Source organism: Doryrhamphus excisus, linkage group LG3 (assembly GCF_037039965.1).
Source record: "Doryrhamphus excisus strain RoL-2023G ecotype Guam linkage group LG3, RoL_Dexc_Guam_v1.1, whole genome shotgun sequence".
Classification (NCBI taxonomy): domain Eukaryota; kingdom Metazoa; phylum Chordata; class Actinopteri; order Syngnathiformes; family Syngnathidae; genus Doryrhamphus; species Doryrhamphus excisus.
The window spans coordinates 17704094-17724512 of NC_136359.1; the positions used below are offsets into that span (position 1 = coordinate 17704094).

The 20419-nt window shown below is 39.8% G+C and overlaps 4 protein-coding genes across 21 annotated transcripts in view; 2 read left to right on the top strand and 2 right to left on the bottom strand.

The window, feature by feature from the left end:
• The window catches only part of ank1a (ankyrin 1, erythrocytic a), a 76000-nt gene extending 70515 nt beyond the window's left edge, over window positions 1-5485 (top strand). For 14 of the 17 annotated variants that reach the window (XM_078789807.1, XM_078789811.1, XM_078789809.1 and 11 more), the window contains 4 exons: window positions 534-617; window positions 1338-1484; window positions 3163-3264; window positions 5126-5485. In XM_078789807.1, coding sequence (XP_078645933.1) covers window positions 534-617; window positions 1338-1484; window positions 3163-3237 — 306 coding nt within the window. In that variant the 3' untranslated portion in view covers window positions 3238-3264; window positions 5126-5485. The remainder of the gene's footprint in view (window positions 1-533; window positions 618-1337; window positions 1485-3162; window positions 3265-5125) is intronic. The other 3 variants (XM_078789804.1, XM_058072100.2, XM_078789812.1) reach the window with 2 other exon arrangements.
• A 2636-nt stretch (window positions 5486-8121) lies between these two features.
• Window positions 8122-10270, top strand: LOC131128162 (eukaryotic translation initiation factor 4E-binding protein 2). Its single transcript, XM_058070761.2, has 3 exons — window positions 8122-8544; window positions 9314-9505; window positions 9807-10270. The coding sequence occupies exons 1-3, from the start codon at window positions 8409-8411 to the stop codon at window positions 9836-9838; spliced, it is 360 nt and encodes a 119-aa protein (XP_057926744.2). The 5' UTR covers window positions 8122-8408; the 3' UTR covers window positions 9839-10270.
• A 3120-nt stretch (window positions 10271-13390) lies between these two features.
• On the bottom strand, window positions 13391-14814 carry spaw (southpaw). The gene is made up of 3 exons (XM_058069948.2): window positions 14786-14814; window positions 13654-14450; window positions 13391-13579 (listed from the first exon to the last, which is right to left on the bottom strand). Exons 1-3 carry the CDS (start codon window positions 14793-14795, stop codon window positions 13427-13429), a joined length of 960 nt encoding a protein of 319 aa, XP_057925931.2. The 5' UTR covers window positions 14796-14814; the 3' UTR covers window positions 13391-13426.
• Window positions 14815-15590: 776 nt separating this feature from the next.
• dguok (deoxyguanosine kinase) lies at window positions 15591-19203 on the bottom strand. Of its 2 annotated transcripts, XM_058070474.2 has the most exons (8): window positions 18733-19203; window positions 18563-18672; window positions 18469-18495; window positions 18296-18408; window positions 17428-17575; window positions 17234-17349; window positions 16164-16263; window positions 15591-16040 (listed from the first exon to the last, which is right to left on the bottom strand). In XM_058070474.2, the coding sequence occupies exons 1-8, from the start codon at window positions 18962-18964 to the stop codon at window positions 16014-16016; spliced, it is 873 nt and encodes a 290-aa protein (XP_057926457.2). In that variant the 5' UTR covers window positions 18965-19203; the 3' UTR covers window positions 15591-16013. The 2 variants fall into 2 exon arrangements, with proteins under 2 accessions (XP_057926457.2, XP_057926456.2); XM_058070473.2 differs by having other exon boundaries at window positions 18296-18495.
• Between the last annotated feature and the right edge of the window lie 1216 nt (window positions 19204-20419).

The following is a 20419-nucleotide window of genomic DNA, read 5'->3' on the forward strand; positions in this document are numbered from 1 at the left end:
TCCTTATTGTTGTTATTATTAATATTGTGTTTTTTCAACAACAATTATGGTACGTGCACTATCATGAAGACCTGGAAGATACCCAGTGGCTTACATTATTATTGTCTGTTCGCATTTATTCTGTTTAATTAGAACTTACCAACTTGATTCCACACTTTTTTAGCACTTGAATAGTCAACCACAATTATGTAGTAAATATATTTTGAGGAAAAAACAAATACAATGCTAATTTGACATGACAATTATTGCTAGATTGCTTATTAATTGCTCATTAATAAAGTACTTTTGCATTAAAATAATAATAGCATGTTACAAACAGGATATTGTGATTAATTAGAGCTCATCGGACCCATCCTCATATGCTTTAGAGATTTAAGTGTCTATGGAAGCTTAACTTAATTAATAGTGAAATAAATAACCTTCCAATACTTGCATAGTGGTAAGAGCTCCTTAGGAATGAGTGAGTGAATGTTTTGGACCACCAAAAGCTCTCCAGTGGGTTTCTGGTATGTTCATGACTTGTCTGTCCACAGGGTGATGAAGCTGAAGATCTTCCTGGGGAGCAGGTCAGCGAGGAGCAGTTTACAGATGAACATGGAAACATTGTCACTAAAAAGGTCAGACACTTGCTGTTGTCTTCATAATGCAATATAATATAATATACAGTGATCCCTTGTTCCCAGACCCGAAATTGAATATTTATGTCGTTAGAGCATAGAAAATGTGTTTATGACCTTCTAAATATGGGTTTTAACTTTATTAGAGGCCTCTAGACATGAAATGACACCCCTATTTACACTTATGTTACCCAATATAGTAGATATAATAACAGAAAATAATACATATTCGATATAATTACAACATAACATAGCCTCACACATTAGCACTGGGTAAATTCCATGTTTTGTTTTGGGATTTTTTCTGGACAGCATACAGCATCAATGTTTCATCACCTAGTGACCAGCGTAGAATTATGCATTTGACAACTTTGAATGCATCTTCTGAATGCCTTATACAGTATTTGTGTTTTCATCTGTTCAGATATTTTTCATTCCATTTAGGCCAATAAATATGAATTTTCTATACTAATAATTTATTATTTTGAAAAACTGATGAAAAATTTAAACCACAATGTGTCTAGGGACAACTGTATATCATATGTAATTAAATATAAGGAAAGAAAGTTGTTACTATCAAGGTAATGATTATATATTTAGAATCTCCAAGTAGTTCAGTGTGTGCCGTATATCAACAGTTAAAGTATTGTACATGACTCTAAAAAAGAGAAGATGGTAAAGATATACACTAGCCCTCCCTTTCTCGTTATTGTGTGATAGATTGTGCGAAAGGTTGTGCGCAGAGGCAAGGGTGAAGAGGCTGTTCAAGACGTTAGCATGGAGGGTTCTCTGCAGGACGCCAACGATCTGGAAGTAGACGCCGAGCAGTTCATGAGCTACGCCATCCTGGGCCGGGAAAGCAGCAAGGTGGGCTTCTGATCTATGGCTGGTTCTGTCACCTCCTCTTTATTAGCCCAAATGGACTGATTCAAGTCAGATGATGCAGTCATCTGATGTGACGCTTTGTTTACATCATGTGATTTGGTGATGCTTGATGGGGTGTCCTAACCTGGCCTCTCATCAAGGTCTCCAAGTAGCTTAACATGCATGAGCTTCATTTACTGGAAATGATAATAATCTTAAAGAAGTACAAAAGAAAAGAAGAGTGTGAAGTGTGTTGGACGAGTGAAATTAGCCTCCTAGCAAAGACATTGGAACATCCCAAGCTGAACATTCAGTTCCGTGCTACAGGTTGACTTCCAACTTGTTTTTTCCATAACATGAATTTTATTTTTTGTCATTCACAGGCCAGAGCAAACACATTCACAACTATGAACAGTCTTTTTACAATATGGGAGGAAAACTGGAGTAACCAGATAAAACCTAACTAAGTATTTCAATTAATTTATTGCCACCATAAAATATTAATCGTACAAGAGAAGTAACTTACTAACATTCCCAACTACAATAAATGTATTGACACATAGAGGATAATAAAACTAAAATAAAGTAAAACAATGCACCCTTTCCACACATAGTAGAAATCTGATACTGTCACCAAGTGGTGTTTATAAATCAGAATTTTGACTGCATGCTATTCACATTACCATCTACTATACTTGGTTAAAAAAAACAATCAATATGTCTATATAATTGATATTTAATTAATTGAATTGTTCAAATTATACTGAGAAACCATACCCTCGCCTATGTTTTAGTGCCTTTCATTTGGGTGGTGGTTTCGTGGCCATGGTTATAGAATAGCACTGAATAGAAGGCCTTTTATTGTAACCAAAAACTTAAAACATTTAAAAAACGCTCCTTCTCCGGTGCAGACATGTATGTAAAATATTACATAAACATAATTAATTAAAAAAGAATACAATTATGTAGTAATAAGTATTGCTCAGTATTTTAATGAATGATATGAAATAGTGTGTTAGACTGGACTCAGTGCATGGTAATGACTTTCATCAGCACTCTTCCTCTTTGCCATCATTGCTACCCTTTATAGCAATACTGCAGCTCACTTTAATACTGAGGCTCACTTAGTATGGTGGAATACATGTAGTGATGGCTTTTGGACTTTTTTCAATTGTACAACATTTGGGACGTTCATCTTTGGAGGTTCCACTGTATGTTCCTCTGCATGACCGTGAAGCAAAATTGCTCAGCTGCTGTCATTTCTCCAGGTTTAATGCTCACAAGTCAGCAGTGTGTTAAAGATTCCATCACTGAACATGATAATCACTAAAGTGCACCTACCTCACATGTTTGTGTTTGTATCTTCATGAGTCCTTCATGAATGTGACCTCATTAAAGTCTGTGGTGCTTCAACTAAGACTGTGTGCTCCATCACTCCATCTTTCATCCATTAGAGTCCACCAGTGTACATTATCTTCAGCTGCCAGCCATTACTTCTGACTTCCTGACTGTTTATATGTATATATCATTTCTTACCTCCTCCCCCTTGTTCCCCCCTTTTTTCACCTCTTACTCTATATTCTGTCATTCCTCTTTTCACTCTCCTCTCTTCTCTCTCGATTAATATTCCCTCCCACCTTTGGTTCTGTCTCTATCATCCCATCTCTTCCTCCGACTGTAGCCCGATACTGTGGATACTGTGAAGAAAGGTGCTCAGATAGTGAAATGTGCCAGTCTGCGGAGAGTTAAGCAGTGAGGCAGGCTGAGTGCTGCTTTGCCGCAGGTACGGGACTCACCCACAGTGCGCTCCATGCCGGGCGAGACCATTTAATCCACTCTGCTCTGTGGATTAAATGCCACTGAATGTACCTTAACTTCACTACTAATCATTATGCAATGTCATGCTGGCACATGACCACACTTTTACATGACCTGCATTGTGTGGACTTTTAAGTAGGTATGCCTGCACAATCTAATGCGGGGGTGTCCATTTTTTTAGTGGCCCTCAGCATATTCTGAAATTAAAATTATTTTAATGACTAATGAGATATACAGTATATACAGATATACAGTATGATGAGATGTGGAGGTTTTGTTCAGGTACTTTCCATATAATTACCTACAATCGTTCTTTAATGCACAAAATGCATCAAAGTGGACACCCCTGATCTGTTGAGATAATAATGCTGGCTTTTGATTAGAGCTATCGTTGTGAATAGTCATTGTACTCTCAGGGTATTGAATTGATTGTAACTTTCTTGTATAGGTAGAGCTCTATTCAAGCGCTATCTGTCTAGCTATCTAGTGAACTGATAAAGCCAAACATCATTTATTGCAATCCATTCAATTCCCTGTGGGATTAGACGTATCATTTTAATATTGTAGTTACAGTTTGCAGTGGTGTAGAACTGAAATACATCATATTGATAGTGATTCTTTCAATTGTGTGCACTTCTTGCCAGTATTATCGGAAACTCGTGCTGCTCTTGATGTGAAGTTTTACCACTCTGAACACGGAAGTGCAATGCTGTTAATACTTGGGAGCAAGAGCAAAAATTTTAACATGCACATATTTTGCATGTTGCGATGTCACTTTCTGTCTTATAGTTGTGCACCACCAAAAATTACAACCACAATTATACATTGATACAGTAAGCTAATAATTGTATTGGTAAATGTACATTTTTGGATATTACACGTCATATGCAGTAGTGCCTAATGAAGTGTGAATACAGAATTTAAAAATGGTACTAGAAGGATGATAAAGATGTCAAGACAAGACTTGTACCCTCTGGTACATATTTAAAAGATGTATAACCTTTGCCAATTTACCACTGCGCAGGGTGCGCTTTGCCTGCGCCATGAATAGACCAGGTTGGAGCTGGCACCTTTGGTGCGCTGTTTTGTCACAAAATTGTCACTACGCCAAGCTGAAAATGTGGACACCTCCCATGGTGCGCCACCACACCCATCTTGACACAGGTCCCTCTCCCAAATTGCGCCTCCTTGCGCTGCGCCACAAAATTAGAGCTCATTGTGTCTACCATATTGCGTAATAGGAGTGTAAAGTTGAATATAGGAGTGTTAGTTCATGTCTAGAGGACACTAATAATGTAAATTGTATTGAGAAGGTCATAAACGGGTTTCTTATACTCTCACAACAATATAATAAATAAGGAATCCTACTTTGCAGAAATTCACTTATCAATTATGGAACTAATTAATTGCAATAAGGGAAGGATTACTGTATTTGAAAATGGGAGTTGAAACGTATACTATGTTAGACGTATACTATGAGCTTTAACAGCTGATTTATGTTGAGTTGCATATTTCCATCAAGACAAGTGTTTTACATGCCTGTAGTGACCAACTACTGTCAAGGTCAAAGCGGACGGGCTTGTGTGTGTGCGTGCCTGAAGCTGTATGTGCATATATGTTTGCGTGTGTGCAGAGCGAAGTCTCTCACTTTATGCTTGCTACATACTGTTTACATACTGTATAATGGCGGTGGGAAATGGAAACTAGTTTAGCGTCCTATATTGTTGACACCAAATGTTAGCATGCATGCTGAATAGATGCCATGTATGAATGTAATTTGGAGATTGTAGATTATCCTAAACAAGCATGTGTTCATCTCTCCCCAGAGTTCTCTGCAGGACTCCACCCCCTCACCAAAAACCTCCTACATGGACACATGACCAGCAACAGCTGACACAAACTGAAGAACACTCACAAAAAAATGGCAGAAAGAAAGAAATGAATGGCACCAACTCATTGCTGCTGCACATACAAGAAAGATAATTGTAGTTTTTATGACCTTTTTATTTGAATTTAAGAAACCACGAGGACAAACGACCTCCTACTAAACTAGAAGCATGATTTCGTATAAAACAAAACAGACAAAAAAACATAGCAACCAAAAACATGCTTCCTATTGTCTGTGTCAGCATGAGCGACTGCCGCCGCATGGCCTGTCTTTAACTACAAATACCGGGGAGGGAGTGATGGGGGTAGGGTGGGAGGGGTGGGTGCTTGGAGGGCACAGGAATGCAATGCAATGTGGGCTATGATCCATTTGGGAAACATTTTCTAAACCAGGGAGACATTGAGCCAACGTTCCATCCAAAAATGGGAGAACCATAAGAAGGTGAACTATGACCTCACCTCTAGCATCACAACCATCACCTGAGCATATATGTGTCTTGTACATATTATGGTATGCACTAAAATGCTCTCTCTCTCTGTGGCTGTGTTACATGTGTTTGTAAAAATCCCTATGTGACGCCAATGATGCTGCTTTTTCTGGACCATACAGTATTCCTCCCTCCTGTTTCGCCCATTCAATCTGAACCTATATGATATTATTCTATATATCTTTGTCTATATACAACATACAAATGTGACATTTGACATTTTCCCCTGTGCTCTCTCTGTGTTGTTGCCCCTCTGACATGACATAGGAGCTCTTCATCTACAGTGTGCTGTGTTCGGAGGTTAAAGTTGACCTTCCCACAGAGTGGCAATAATGAGTGGCACAAGAAGTTTATTGTATCCTGCCTATAGCGTCCTTGTGTTAATCAGTCAAAAATGCATCCACTTTGTCCTCTTAGATAGCAGTCCTGGCCACCTCCATCTTCGACGTACCATGAGTATCATCTGATGACGTCACTTGTGTTGTTGTGAGGGTTTTGGTGTTTTTCTTCTTAGCCATTTGTGCACATGTAGCAAACTCAGCCACCAATCACTGTGAAGACAGACGGGACTGACTGACCCACAGCTGTAAGCCCAACCTTTGCTCAGTCATTGTGAAACTGTGTTGAGAGGAAGCAATAAGTATACTAATAAGAGGGTTTTAGTGTATTCAACACACAGGAAGAGAGTTTGGGTGTCACAGTTGGGCTTTCAGCCTGTTAGTCACAGCTTTACTCCACTCAGAAATGATGTCAGTACATTAGAATTGCACATTTTTAACGTCTTTATGTTCAAGGTAAACAAAATGTTCTGAAACATGTCATCAAATCTGCAAGGTTTTGTTACTCATCAAGGAAAATCTTTCACGTACATACTTTTTTTTTAAAAAAGATTGATTGACCACAGTAAGTGTGCCATCTCATTGTACGACCCACAAGCCTTTATTTTTTTCTAGTTGTGAGTCTCTCAACGAGTTGCAATAAACATCAATTATGTGTTTGTTTTTTGCAGCCAGAAATGATGATTGTCAAGTCTTGGTAATACTGTATCTGTTATGTGTTAATGTGTTGACTCTATACTATTTAGTAGATGAGATGAAATATACACTCTCTATTTGCTCTTAGCACCCTAATTTCATTGCAAACATAAACATTCAAATGAAGACTCAAATAGCTTTTTATCAATCCCTCCATTGTATATTTTTCTATTATGTTATTATTTGAAATACACCAAAAAAAAGCCTGTAATGGTGTCCACTCCCTTATGTTTTGCTCATAAGGGCTTGTTTGTTTTTGAAGCAGGGGCCACTGATGATGTCAGGGTTTGGTTGTGAGGGGGACAATAGGTGGTGCACCAAAAAAAACTTGCTGGCTCCGATGATGAGAAGATGAGAAGTATTTTCCCTCAACACAGCCTGCCCCCAATCCACACTGCTTCCATGTGGTGACACTTTGAATGTGGAGGAGTCTTGTGTTATGTGCACACAGAGGGACAATAAATTATTAATGGAGATGCCATGCACCAATTCATGCAAAAATATTACCATTGCAAAAACTAGGAAGACATGTACTGTATATTACTTTTAGAATGGATGGAAGACAATATTAACGCAATAGCATATTACTCAGTACTAAGGAATGCAAATGCACACATGCACAGAAAATGTTTTTAACATAAAAGGCTATATATATGAAATATATGAGAATATATATTTATTTAGAATGCTATGCACCCTTCCTTATCAACTGGGATTTGAGTTATGTTGTGGATGTACTTTTAGCATCAAACCCATGTAGCTACCTAGAGAATTCTGGGTAATGCCTGCACCTGAGGATGAATTAAGGGTCTTGCGGGTATTTGAGCTTGTTTTGTTTGCATTTTTTAATATTGTTATGGGGATTCTAACATGAATTTAAAGTCGACATGGACAAAAAAAAACAACTTTCAATCTAATCAACTCTAAGAACATCTGTTGACAACCTACTCTGTACACCAGCTCAACATTTACAAAATTAATAAAGAAATGCAATGTCTTTGTGTGTGTTTTCTTTCTTATCAGGGAACACCATGAAACCTTCATCATTAAATGTTGAAGTATTTATTTTTAATAAATTAACTTGTCACGCACATTTTCATTTTGTCTAAACTCACTTTGCGGAAAAAATGTTGGGATATTGTATATCGATATTCAACCTAAATATGCCAGGATATAAGTTTAACACCAACATCTTCATATACCACGTCAACATTTACTAAATTAATGAAGAAATTTAATGTCTTTGTGTGTGTTTTCTTTCTTATGAGGGAACACCGTGTACTTTCATCATCAAATGTCCACATATGCCAGCATTTGACAGGAAATAATGGAAAACAACTGCTATATGAAGATTGTTCAACACTTGTTCAATCGCTGTAAGCCAGTAGAGGGCGCTGTTGCCCACTTGTGGGTGTTCTCCGCATCCTGTCTGTGTGCATTGAAAGTGGAGGGTCGTGTGTTCAGGTCATTGGAACAAAGGACTTGAACACCTGTGCCTGCTGTAATGTGATCTTTTTTGTATACTTATTCCAAGTATTTGCACTTTATGATAGTAGCTATTTATTTATATTTATGCAGGAATAGCTATCTCTTTAAAACAGCACAGCATCGCAACCTGTGGTGGCGCAAGCTTTGTTGTTTTGCAAAAACCCGCTTGTTTAGTTAGCTGCAGTTAGTTTTGAAGGTGCTATTCGGAGAAGATGTCAACCGGCTGCCAGTCAAGCGGTGCTACGGCCATTCCATCGACCAGGAGGGTGACCATCCACGATGCCGATCATATGCCACATGACTACTCCACCACTCCCGGGGGGACCCTTTTCAGCACCACCCCCGGTGGTATGTACTCATCTTTGTTCCGTATTTTACTGACACGCCAGTTTTCTTGGATGTGTGTCTTGTAGCTTTTAGTTATGATAGTTTGTTAACTCCGCTTGGTCCTCCTCTGTCAGAAGCTACTATGCTAATGCTAACTGCGAGGCTTAGTGGCTTGATTTAGCAGACTGATAGCAGAAATTAAGCAGAACACCTACCCTGAATTTGTTTTAAACTATGAAAATAATTTATGATACAGTTTTTACTCTTTAGCTAAATAAAAATTTGTGAATGAGATAAGTATTTTGAGTTATTCGTTATTGTATTTTTTTGTCTGACGCAGTTGTCACGTCACTTCTGTTTAGTCTTAGCTAGCGTTGTCTAATGTTGGGGTCACCATCCTTTTTTCCTGTCAGAGCTATTTTTCAAACCAGAGATGTTTTACCAGACCATTCACTAAATGGTTTTATCCAAAACTTGCATTTTCTATTTCAGAATACACAACATTTCTTTGTGTGCTCACATTATTCACTGAAAACCTGAATGAAACGCCAACGTTTCCAACCTGAATGAAAAGTTCAGCTTCCCACTCCACTCTTCTTTTTAAAAGTAAAACCAGGCTTATAGTTCCCACATTATGTTACCATACCATACCAACCTTATTTTAAACAACCACAGTTTAAAACAAAACGCTTTTTGTTTTACCTTATAGTGTAGTACAGGAGATTGGCCAGAACTGTTGTTGCCTTTTGTCTAAATGTTTTACATATACAGTTGTCTGTTTGCACATCAGGTACCAGGATTGTCTATGACAGAAAATTCCTGCTGGGTTGTCGCAGCTCTCCCGCGGCCAAGACTCCACCTCAAGGTCTTCCAGACATTCCTGGTGTAACAAGTCCTCCCTCGGCAGAAACCAATGAGAAGAACACCAGTGATGGAGAACCACTGAACAACAACACATGTGTAGCTGCAAGCACTACCACTGGTAGGTTCACTATAGCAGAATAAATATTATTAATATCATTCAACCAGTCCTGGGTGCACCCAGCCTCTTGCCCAAAGTTCCAGCAAAGAAGGTGATTATTATCTGAAGAAGATAATTCAATATAAGAAGCAGATGATAATTAGTATGTTGTCCAAGTTTGTTTGGGCAACATCCTGAAGTTGCTCTGTTGCTCCTGATGCATTGTCATTAGTGAATGAGGTGATAATGGGAAAATGCTACTTTCGAAAAACTACATTTCTAGTCCAATATTGTGACTTGTGTGTCTTTTTGTGTTTTATAGGTGATGATGCCCAGTTTGAAATGGACATCTGAGGGGTATTGAGGCCGGTCATGTCAAACATACCAACAAGACGCTGTGAGGATAGGCTCAGGGGTACCATCTGGTCCAGTGAGCTTTTTACATGAAGATGGGATTTTCTTTAGAATCTCTTTTTTTTTTTTATTCGTCTCTTGTTTCTTCGCCCTCAAAGAATATGCATCGACACTGAAAACCGATACACGCACGATAAAGTGTGCCTTCATCTGATGGCGACAAGTTGAAAATGTATACTTACTGCCTGCCGTGAAATCAGAATTCTAGCGACCATTCCAGATTCATTTGTCCCACCATGTACATTTTCAGATGCTGCCTTGAATGTCGAATGTCTGAGATACTGTATCATTCGTGACTGTCCTCTCCAAAACACATTCTGAAGTAGACCGTTTGCAGTGTGACACAATTAAAGTAAATGCAACTGAATCAAATTTATGTGTGCTTTTTGTGCTGTGACACGGTTAATTGCTCAGATTGCATACCCGATGGTCATCATGTTTACTTGAATGACAATTACAAGTCAAAACCTTTAGTGCTGTTAACAGTAGGTGTCAATAAAAAAAATGCATTTTCACGTGTGTTGTTTCAAAGGCTGTAAAGCATCCTTGCACACAAGTGATAACAGTGAAATTCCTCAAAGAGCCGACGAGGAGCTGATAAGCTCAGTCAGCAGCCTACATGGAGAAGAAGGGTCAATATACAAGACAGCAACTCCCACAACTGCTTTCATGCCGCCATCCAACGTGGACTTTCTTTGAAGACTCCCACTATCTTGAAACATACTTGTCCAGAAAGTGTCATCACCTTACATGGAGAGTGATGATAATGCAATCAACGATTCATAAACCAGGTGTTCAGTTCAAATCTTAATTCATCTAGGCCCTCAATTTATGCCCTGTCTGGGCCTGCACCCATGGGGCCCGGCCAGGCACAGCCCAAAGAAGCAGAGTTCAGAATTAGAATTAGGTGGCAGCCAAAAGTGGGGACCTTGGTGGTCCATCCATCCATCCATGCTGGAGCCTATCCCAGCTGACTTTGGGCGAGAGGCAGGGTACACCGTGGACTGGTTGCCAACCAATCGCAGACGTTGGTGGTCCAATCCTCATAAAAACTAATTGTATCTTAATTTCTGAATCTTATAAGAGCATTTGACTTCATTCATATCTTGTAATAACAACATATTAATTAAATCTAGCGATGTGCTAAGAAAGGTTGTTGTCATTGACTAATATTTCAATTTATTTGATGATCTGAAACATTTAAGTGTGACAAACATGCAAAATATAAGAACTCGGGAAGGGGGCAAACACTTTTTCACACCACTGTATATAAACAGTATAGGATTCTAGCCAAACAAAGAATTTACAAAGAATAATGTGAAATAATTTGGGCTCATTTCAAGTATGGCTATTTTTACAGCGTTAAAAGTCTTTTTGTGCGCAGTGCACAAAGCCCATCAAACACCCTTGGGATAAACTTGACCAAAATGGACAAAAATTCCCACATACACTGTTAATTTTAATAAAGATTAGACTGAAATAATATATTCCTATTTGCTTCAGTATCAATCATAAATACTCATGACTTGTTGGAATGATGCAAAGCCCCATCTTGTTCCATCATCAATCAGCCAAAGGAGACCAAGTGGGAATAACGTCTGTCTGGTTGCGTTGCTGGATGTGAGGTGTGGATCAGGCAGTTTCATGTGATCACTGTCCTTCCTCCACAGTAGCCTCCACATCCAGACATCCCCTCCCCTACTCGCCTGCAGCTCTCAGTTTGTTTGGGCTCAACTCTCTTCTTGTCACCTCTGCTTCCTGACCCCACCCCCTCAAAATAAACAAGTGTTGCTGCTTTTTTGTCCCTCCTACGCTCATTGATCCATCACAGCCTCCGTGTTTGATCACAATCAACAAAAGCGAACAGGGAGGCTCACTAATGACTACTGATGGCTTGACCCAACATGCAGGTCACAGGATGATGGAGATATGGATCACTAGTATCTGTCAGCAGGTTGAACCACTTAAAAAGTGCATGAAGAGTCCACTTCATTGTTTGTGGTGTGTATTGCATTTTGTATCATAGCTGGGGCTTGAATACACAGCCGGTATTAGCATCGTTAGCATTAAATAGTTCAAAATAGGATAAAATAATTGAAAAGGCAACGGCCAAAAAGTCGATCTCTCAACCTGTGTTGTGAATTGAGTGGCCCATTGTGGCGAGGACGTTATCGTATGGGCAGGTGTATGTTGTGGACAACAAAAACAGGTGCATTTACCTCAGTTACCTCATGTTTCAGCATGACTCCATGTTGCAAGGATCTGTACACAATTCGTATATTTTAACCTTTCATTGTGGCCAACTTAAGGCACAGTGGTGTGATAATCATGCTATCAATCAGCACCTGCAAGGTGTGGCATTAACAGACTTAGACACATTTGTTCTGTGTATTTTTGTTCAGTGTATTTTGAATGATTCATATGACATTACCGGCATGCACTCATCATCAAAATTTAAGGAAAGTAATTTGTAATTTGAAAAGTTTAATGGAATTATTTACATTTTGCAATTGCATTTTGAAAGCTGTGAGTGGCTGACGACCAGTCCAGGGTGCACCCGAAGACAGCTGGGATTGGCTCCAGCATTCCCCTAACCTTTGTGAGGATAAGTGCAGAAAATGGATGGATGGAGGGTTTTGAAGAAGTTTGGAGAACAAAAAACATCTTCTTCTCGTCAGCTTCTTCAACGCCACAAAGCTGAGTGAGAGTACCCAACATGGGAAGGAAGTTTTTATCTCTAATGAGAAAAAAATGGGACCTTCATAACCATCATAATCTGGGGATGCTTTTCCCTTCACTGGAACCATGGAGATTCTGGTTGTTGAAGGCTACATGTCCAAACAGACACAGTAAATGTAACTACCAATTTAATAAGTGGATGAAAAATCTTTGCAGTCAATGAAAACCCTGGATATCATCCAATTATTAATTATTTTTTGTAGTATTAAAATTTGAGTTTGAGAATTTGAGTATTAAAATGTTTATATTTATATTTGTATATACAATCATGGAAACCATTTTAGACCAGTTAATTTGCTCACTTTAATATCTGATACAACTAAAGGTGCATTTTACAAATACATTAAAAAAAGGTCATAAGAATGTAATTATATTTCTATGACTGTATGTGTGTGTATATATATATACACACACATATATATTATATATATATATATACTCATGTATATAATATATATATATATATATATATATATACACACACACACACACACACACACACGTAGGTATAACTTTAAGCCTTTTTAATCACTATTCTCTTGCTCAATTGTGTCCAAAAATATGACGCTTGCACATGAAAATAAAATGTTTAATATATTTAGGATATTTTATGTACAAAATATACAGATGATGTAAATATACATAGTGTATAAATAGATAAACATTTCCATTGTAAAGACAGAAAAGAGTATTGTGTATCACCCAGTACGGATGATAAATATCATAGCTCATCCTAACATCATGCATGTTGTCAGGGGCAGCAAAGAGAGAAACGCTGAGGTTCACAGGTCAGTGACAGCCACACTCTTCAACGATCATGTCTTCATGATGACGTAGGGCCAGGTCGTCATTGTCATAGTACAACATGGACAGAGGGCTGAGGCGTGTGGGCACACAGGAAGGGCAGCTTACCCTCTCTGGGTGGTGGTATTTCAGGAGGCTCTGCAACAATGTGACAGAAAACATGAGTCAGCAGCTCTCGATGTGACTGTTGTTGCAATGATGTTCAAGCTTACCTGCATGTATGCATGGTTGGTCGGGCGGAAGCTTTCGTCCAGGGGTGTTGGACACTCCCCCTCGCAGCGATAAGCATTAAAGCGCTTCGGGTGCACAATCCACTCGTCCCAACCAATGTGGTCAAAGTCCACCCACATGTCCACCTTGCGACACAGTGGATGCTGCACACCCTCAGGTGACGGTGTTGAAGTAGGTGCGGGGGCAGCCACCGCACTCACCCTCTCCATCCTGTTCCTTTTGTGGCGCCGACTTTGGCTCTCGCTACTGCTTCTCTCCTTGGTAACGTACTTGGAGTGTTCTACTGTGTGTATGAGGCTGTATGCCAAGTGACCCTCCTGGGGGATGTCATGTTTGAAGAAGATCAGCATCATTGCTCGATTTGTAGTTGGTGGCCACTTTCTGTGCCTCCCTGGATTCTTGAAGGGGATCTTGCTGGGTATTTCCCCATAATCCCCAGAACCACTCCCATGGTCAGGGTCAAGCCCCCCTGAGGCCTCCTGGACTGACATTCTGTCTCCCTGGTAAAGCCAGTACTTTAAAAGGCCGGTCACATTCAAAACTTTCCACGAAGACTTGCTGACTGATGTGGTGAGGCTTCCCAGAAGAAGGTGCACATCCTGGCACGATGCACCTTCTCGCTCACACTTTTGGGAATGATATAAATCCACGACGGCCTTCTTGGAGGGGGACAGACCTGGAAGTCGGATGCGGAGCTCTGCCAGGTGGACCCTGTGACTAGTCGAGATCGACGACATGTCAAATGCAACGGTCCATCTGTCACCCACTTGATGGCAACCTAAAAACAAAAGAGCAAGAAGTGAATGGAAAGCATGGGCAGGCTTGGTGATTCTGGAGGAACCAGATTCTTGGACAAATGTCAAAACAGTGAGGTGGGAGGCTGGACAGGACAGGATGTGTATTGAACTTCCCCCCCTCCCCCTCGTGCAAGGCTGTCTGAGAGCTAATATACACACCCTGGCACATAAAACAGAGAAAGCCTTTAAAGTTGAATAAGCATTTTGACACTTTCTGGGCTGTAAAAAGGGAAGGTCAGATTATAGATAACACAGCAGCACTCAACAAGCTTCTGGAGAGAAACTGACAGCTAATACAAAATTCCAATAGACTCACCATTTGCCATGAGACTGAGGATGGAGTCCGACTCTCGTGCCGGCCGACTGTCAACTAAAGTGTTGACAGCTACTGATGACGAGGCATCTGACGCCCGAAAGGAGCGATACAGCTGCATCATGTACAGAGGGAACCTGCCGCCAGGATGGGGGGAAATGTTCCTTGGCGCTGGGCTGCTGTCCTGATCTGTGTGATACTCGGGTCTTTGCATGGGCAAGACCACACCAAAAGAGAATAAAAGGAGCACACAATGGAACCTGGTTTCCATTTGGAATGAGATTAAACAAGCAAGAGGTAAAGATTGTCTCCTGTCCGTCCCTCAGCTGCCTTCAGGCTGAAGTGATGTGCAGACGGAGCTGCAGGCAGGCCCCTTTATAGCGGACAGCTGCCCTTTGATGACCCCTGACCACTCCAGACATCCTAATGGAACTTCCGATCACCACAAAGATTCAGAGAAACCACCACAAAAAATAATATTTAGCCAAGGTCATCGTCCTGTCACACTATCTGAGCTTGTGTATTCAGTCAAAAGCCTTAATGCTTTGGTCCTGCCGGAATCAGTTAACAATTAAAACCTTTACAGTCATTAACACATCAGCGTTAAATAGAAAGTCAACACAAGGGACGGAGTATTGTTTTTGTTTTTTTTATTAACAAACAAGACTCTATTCCAATCAGGCATATTATTTATCATATGTCACATATTTAACTTATTGTCACAAACTAGTGGCTGTGAGAATAATGCTCATCATTGCAGAAATCTAATAAAATCAAATACAAGAGCTGTAACAAAAACATATCTACAAAGTTTTTTTTGTTTTTTGTTTTTAAAGGGGCTAGCAGACATGGAATACAACACTGCAGGTATTTCTATTATTGCAGCCTTTTCGTGGTAAGCAACATTTATGCTGTCTAGTTGCATACCATCATGCACTATATATAGCTGTAGCTCAACATGGCAAAGATAACACATAGCATTGCACCATTGATGTATCTAAATAATAAAAACTGAGCATTATCATGTTTGGAAAGTCACAGGAATAAATGAATAAAACAATGAACAACTTTGCAGTGAAACATTCATACATAAACAGTGCTTTTATATGAGCGTGGTCCTGTAAGAAGTGGATCTAAAGAAGATTAAACGAACTTGACTTGAATGTCTCATCCAATAAACGATGCATGCAACGATGCTGATGCATGTCACAACACACCTGATGATGACTCCTTATAATGATTGGAAGAAATCCCGCACCTGTGGATAAACGGTCGAATGGTAACATCATTTCTAATGATGGCACATCAGAAAAATGAGCAGAGCCCTCGTGTGGCCAATATTTGGACTGCAGCCTGGAGGTCAAAAGAGATCTCACCCCACCTGTGTCATGTAGTTCTCCTGTACTGCAGCGTCAGTCTGAAACTCCACACTGGCATCGAGCTCCAGCACGGGTATCTTTTTCAGTGTGTCAAAATGGATCCTGACAGGGCAGAGTGGAGCTGCGTTACACTCTAAAGTGTTAAGAGTTACAATTTGTTCCATTCCATTGTCTCATATCACATTGTAGTTTCATTATTTTTTTCATTTATGTTTTCATTTTGAAGTGTGATGGTGATTTACACTCAATGTTCACAACATTAACCTTACACAAAGGTACACCTGCACAATCATATGAAAAAAAAATACAATCATGCTCAGTTTTGATTGATGTTGTCAAAGTGGTATTAATATAACAATACCAGGGATGTCTTAAGGTGTTGATACCAATACTGATCATCCATGAGTGAAATCGGCCGATACCGATGCTAATCACATAGATTAAGTGTAAATGTTTTTAAAAAATTACTACTAGATGTACTGTATCAGGTGTGTTTAAATAATCTCGGAAGATAAAGAAAAACATGACTGATCTCTCCATATGATGCAGTGCTGTACCGCACTAATGCAAAGCACAGTAACAACAATCTCTAACAATGTCAATTGAAACGTTCTTGCTCTCGCTCTTAGAATTGCAGGGCTGCAATGATTATTTGAATAATTCAAATACCTTGAATACAAAAAAATAGTTGAGGATTTTTTCGACTTTGATGAATCCTCTATTTATTGTATCTTTAATGGTTGCTAACCCCTGTACTGAACTAATGAATGAACTTTTATCAACAAGACTGAAGGAAATCTCAATCTATATCTGTGCAGTCAAATTGCATACAGTATATATAGCCCTAAAACTAACCACCACTTACACTATTTAAGAAATAAAATGAAAAAAAAATTAAACCAATTGGTCGTTCATTATTTAGTGATTTTTTTTTTTATTATTTCTCTTTACTCCATTACTAAAATAATCGATAGCTGCAGCCCTATAGAACTGCATTGGATTGTGCAGTAGTGTTGAGGCCAATGCCTGTGCATGTAAACATCTCCAAACTATGCACCAGTTTTCTACTTACTCAGTGCTTCTGTCCACAAGCCACCTCTGGTGTTGCTCATGTAACTTGTAGAGATAGTCCAGTTGTACAGTCTTCTCCTCCGGCCTGCCTCTCCGCTTCAGGCGTTCCATACATTTCTGACAAAAAGAACACTTGTTATGAATAATGAGTCTGACTTCATCAATTCAGAAGCTAGCAGGAGAGATTGTGCAGACCTCAGGAGGTGCTTTGAGATATATAATGCCCTCTAGCTCCACCTGGTGGCCAAACTGTTCCACCAGGAATGAGTGGTAGTCCTGGTAGACTGCCCACTCTGTGGAATTGATGCAACCTAGCTCATACATGTTCAGGGCAAATATGTATCTATGGAGGAAAAAGCACACATATCAATGTTAGATTCAATTCAGAAGACATTCTTTTTTTTTATTATTATACTTGTCCATGTTAAAACTTTTTTTTTTGTTACTTTTTTTTTACCTATTATTGTCTTATTGTCATGCTTTTTGTGGCCCACTTACAAGTACTGGCTACAATATGAGTTTTTTTTTATATTTACAAAAAACATTCCTGCTGCAACACAGTGTTGGCAGGCCGCCTTCAATGCTGCCCACCACCACAGTAGATAGTTTGAAATAGTTGCATCACACATATAGTTGTTCTATCTCATCCTACCATACAGTAATTCATGGGAATGGAAGGGCTGCCTTCTGGTTTTCATGTACTGTCCCTGCTTTATACTGTGTTGCTAAAACTTCATTTTAGCTAGGGAAACTAAATAAGGTTAATTTTTGATGATGTTTGACGGTGGCAGTCTCGTCCTTGACTATATACACTGCCTGTCAGTGTATTATGCATACTTTGATTACGCATCATTTCCACAAGCTTCCTCTACATCACACCATTTATTTCTGTCCAGAGTTGCATTCTTTTTTCACACAGATCTTGCGTTGATGATTTGTATTGTATTGATCGGACTACTGTGCAAAGTCTTGCCAAAGTCTCTCAACAGGGTTCAGGTATGGACGTTATGGTGGCCAATCTATGTGTGAAAATGATCAACCCCAACCCTATTTGCTCACTGACCTGTCGCTGTAGACAGAACGCTCATAAACCTGCACTGGTGTTCCCGGAGATGAGAGCAGGCATGCAGGAGGAGGCTGTAGCTGTGTTTTGAAGCGGCTCATGCAGGCGAATGTCTGGAAGGTAAAGGACCAGCGCTGAGGATCCTGGTACATCATATCCAGCAAGTTGCTCACAGTCTTCTGGGGAGATGCACCTGTCTCCTGTCGGGAAAATGCGTAGCAGATGTCACTTAGGTTTGAATGCTGCGTTAAAGAAGAAGCCACACACCTTTGAGGTCCCATTGTCAATGTTCTGCCATTCGCTGACAGGTTCAGAAACCACCGCCCAGTCTTGACAGGTTTGTCTCAAAAGTCGCGAAAAGGTTGACTTTCCAACAGCTGGAAAGATAACACAAGTTGTAACTGTTGGTGTGCGTAATACGCAAATGTCGTACTTACCAATGTTTCCCTCTATAGAAACTCTCTTTAGTCTAGTATTCCCATCTTCGTTTAAAGCCGCTGCGTTGGATGATATCGTTCTTTTTGCCATCGTGCTCCTGTAGGGTTTTGGTTTAAATGCTTGCAGGAGGTTGTCAAACGACTCACATTGTCTAAAAGCATGCACTATACAGGCCTGTGTTTGTGAGTTGTACATCCTATTAAATACACAACACCTATGAAGTAAAAACATTCTGGAATGGATGACTGTAACCTCATGACAACGATGTCATTTGTCTTTGCTCATGCTTCCGTCCATTTAGTATTTATGCTAACAATAAGGCATCTCAATTGACGTCAACGAATAACATTTTGACTTACACAGTAGCAACGCTTCTAGCAAGCGCCGCTATTAATCCTAATTTTACAAATGTAGCACTTCTACGTCAACAGCCGGCTTACTACTTGCTAGGCGTGACAAAGATTTACCCGGAAAAGATTATGTATTTCCGGTATAGCCTGCATGTCAAAATAAAAGCCGTAGCACATGTCAGTTGGTGAGGATTTTTTTTTCTTAATTTGAGTCTGTTTACCTGCATGTTTGTTAAACCCTTTATTTACTACACTTGAGAGAACAAAAAAAACAAAATATTTTTTTTTCGAGATGCTTCAACTATACCTTTCTACTAGAGGGTGAGGGAAACCTCCCAGCAGGACCTAAAAAAAACCCAAAATGTCAGAAAACATCACTTTTTTTCAGGTCCATGGCTGTCACAAAATCCCATATTTTTCAGGTTGCTTCAGCTGCGCTTTTCTGATCTGGGATTTGGAGGAAGCCTCCCACATTTTCATCGGGGTCCCCGCAGGACATAAAACGACACTTTTCCGGGGGGGTCCATGTTGGGCCTTTTTGGGGGGTCAGGGCCCTGTCGTAAAATCTCTTTTTTGACTTGAGATCACAGCTTTGGGGCTGTCCCCTGCCAAATTCCATTTCCCTGCCTGTGACCAGCCTATTTTGTCTCTGTGTGTCAGCTCGCTGACAGCGAGAGAGAGATTTTGTTTAGGAGGGCTCGTATATAATATTTAAGGAGACTTCAGACCTCCCTAAAACAGACCATTGAATCACACAGGGCATATATGCAGCGTCAGCCGAAGATTGTTTGTTAGCTGATTGTTTGTTGGCACTATTGACAAGCGACGAGGTAGATAAAGGAAAGAACACATGCAGTCAAAGCATCTTGTCTGCAGTTTTGCGTCGATGGCGTACACAGTAAGAATGAAACTGAATATTCCACTTTTACTGGCTGTATGCACATGACTGTTATGTCAAGGTTCTGCAAAATTCTGCTGATTGCCTTCACACATTTTGCAAAATGTAGCTCGCTGTGTCAAAAATCCACACACAAGCAAGACAAGACACAACACGTGTGAAACACCTCACAGCTCTGTCAAAATGAAACTCCATTTACCTTAAACTAGGTGATGTCTGCGAGCACAATCCCTCATTGCTCACAATAACAGTTTAAAGTGTGATTCAAATCTTCTACTACTATTCAAGAGACTAGTGTTAGTGTTTTTATTTTACAATACATTTATTATCACGACCTGCGTACCTGTAGGTATCAAAATGAAACTCTACAATCAAAAACTAACAAGACCTTGTAAAAATGTCATTCTAGCAAGAAAATGAGACCAATGTACCACATTG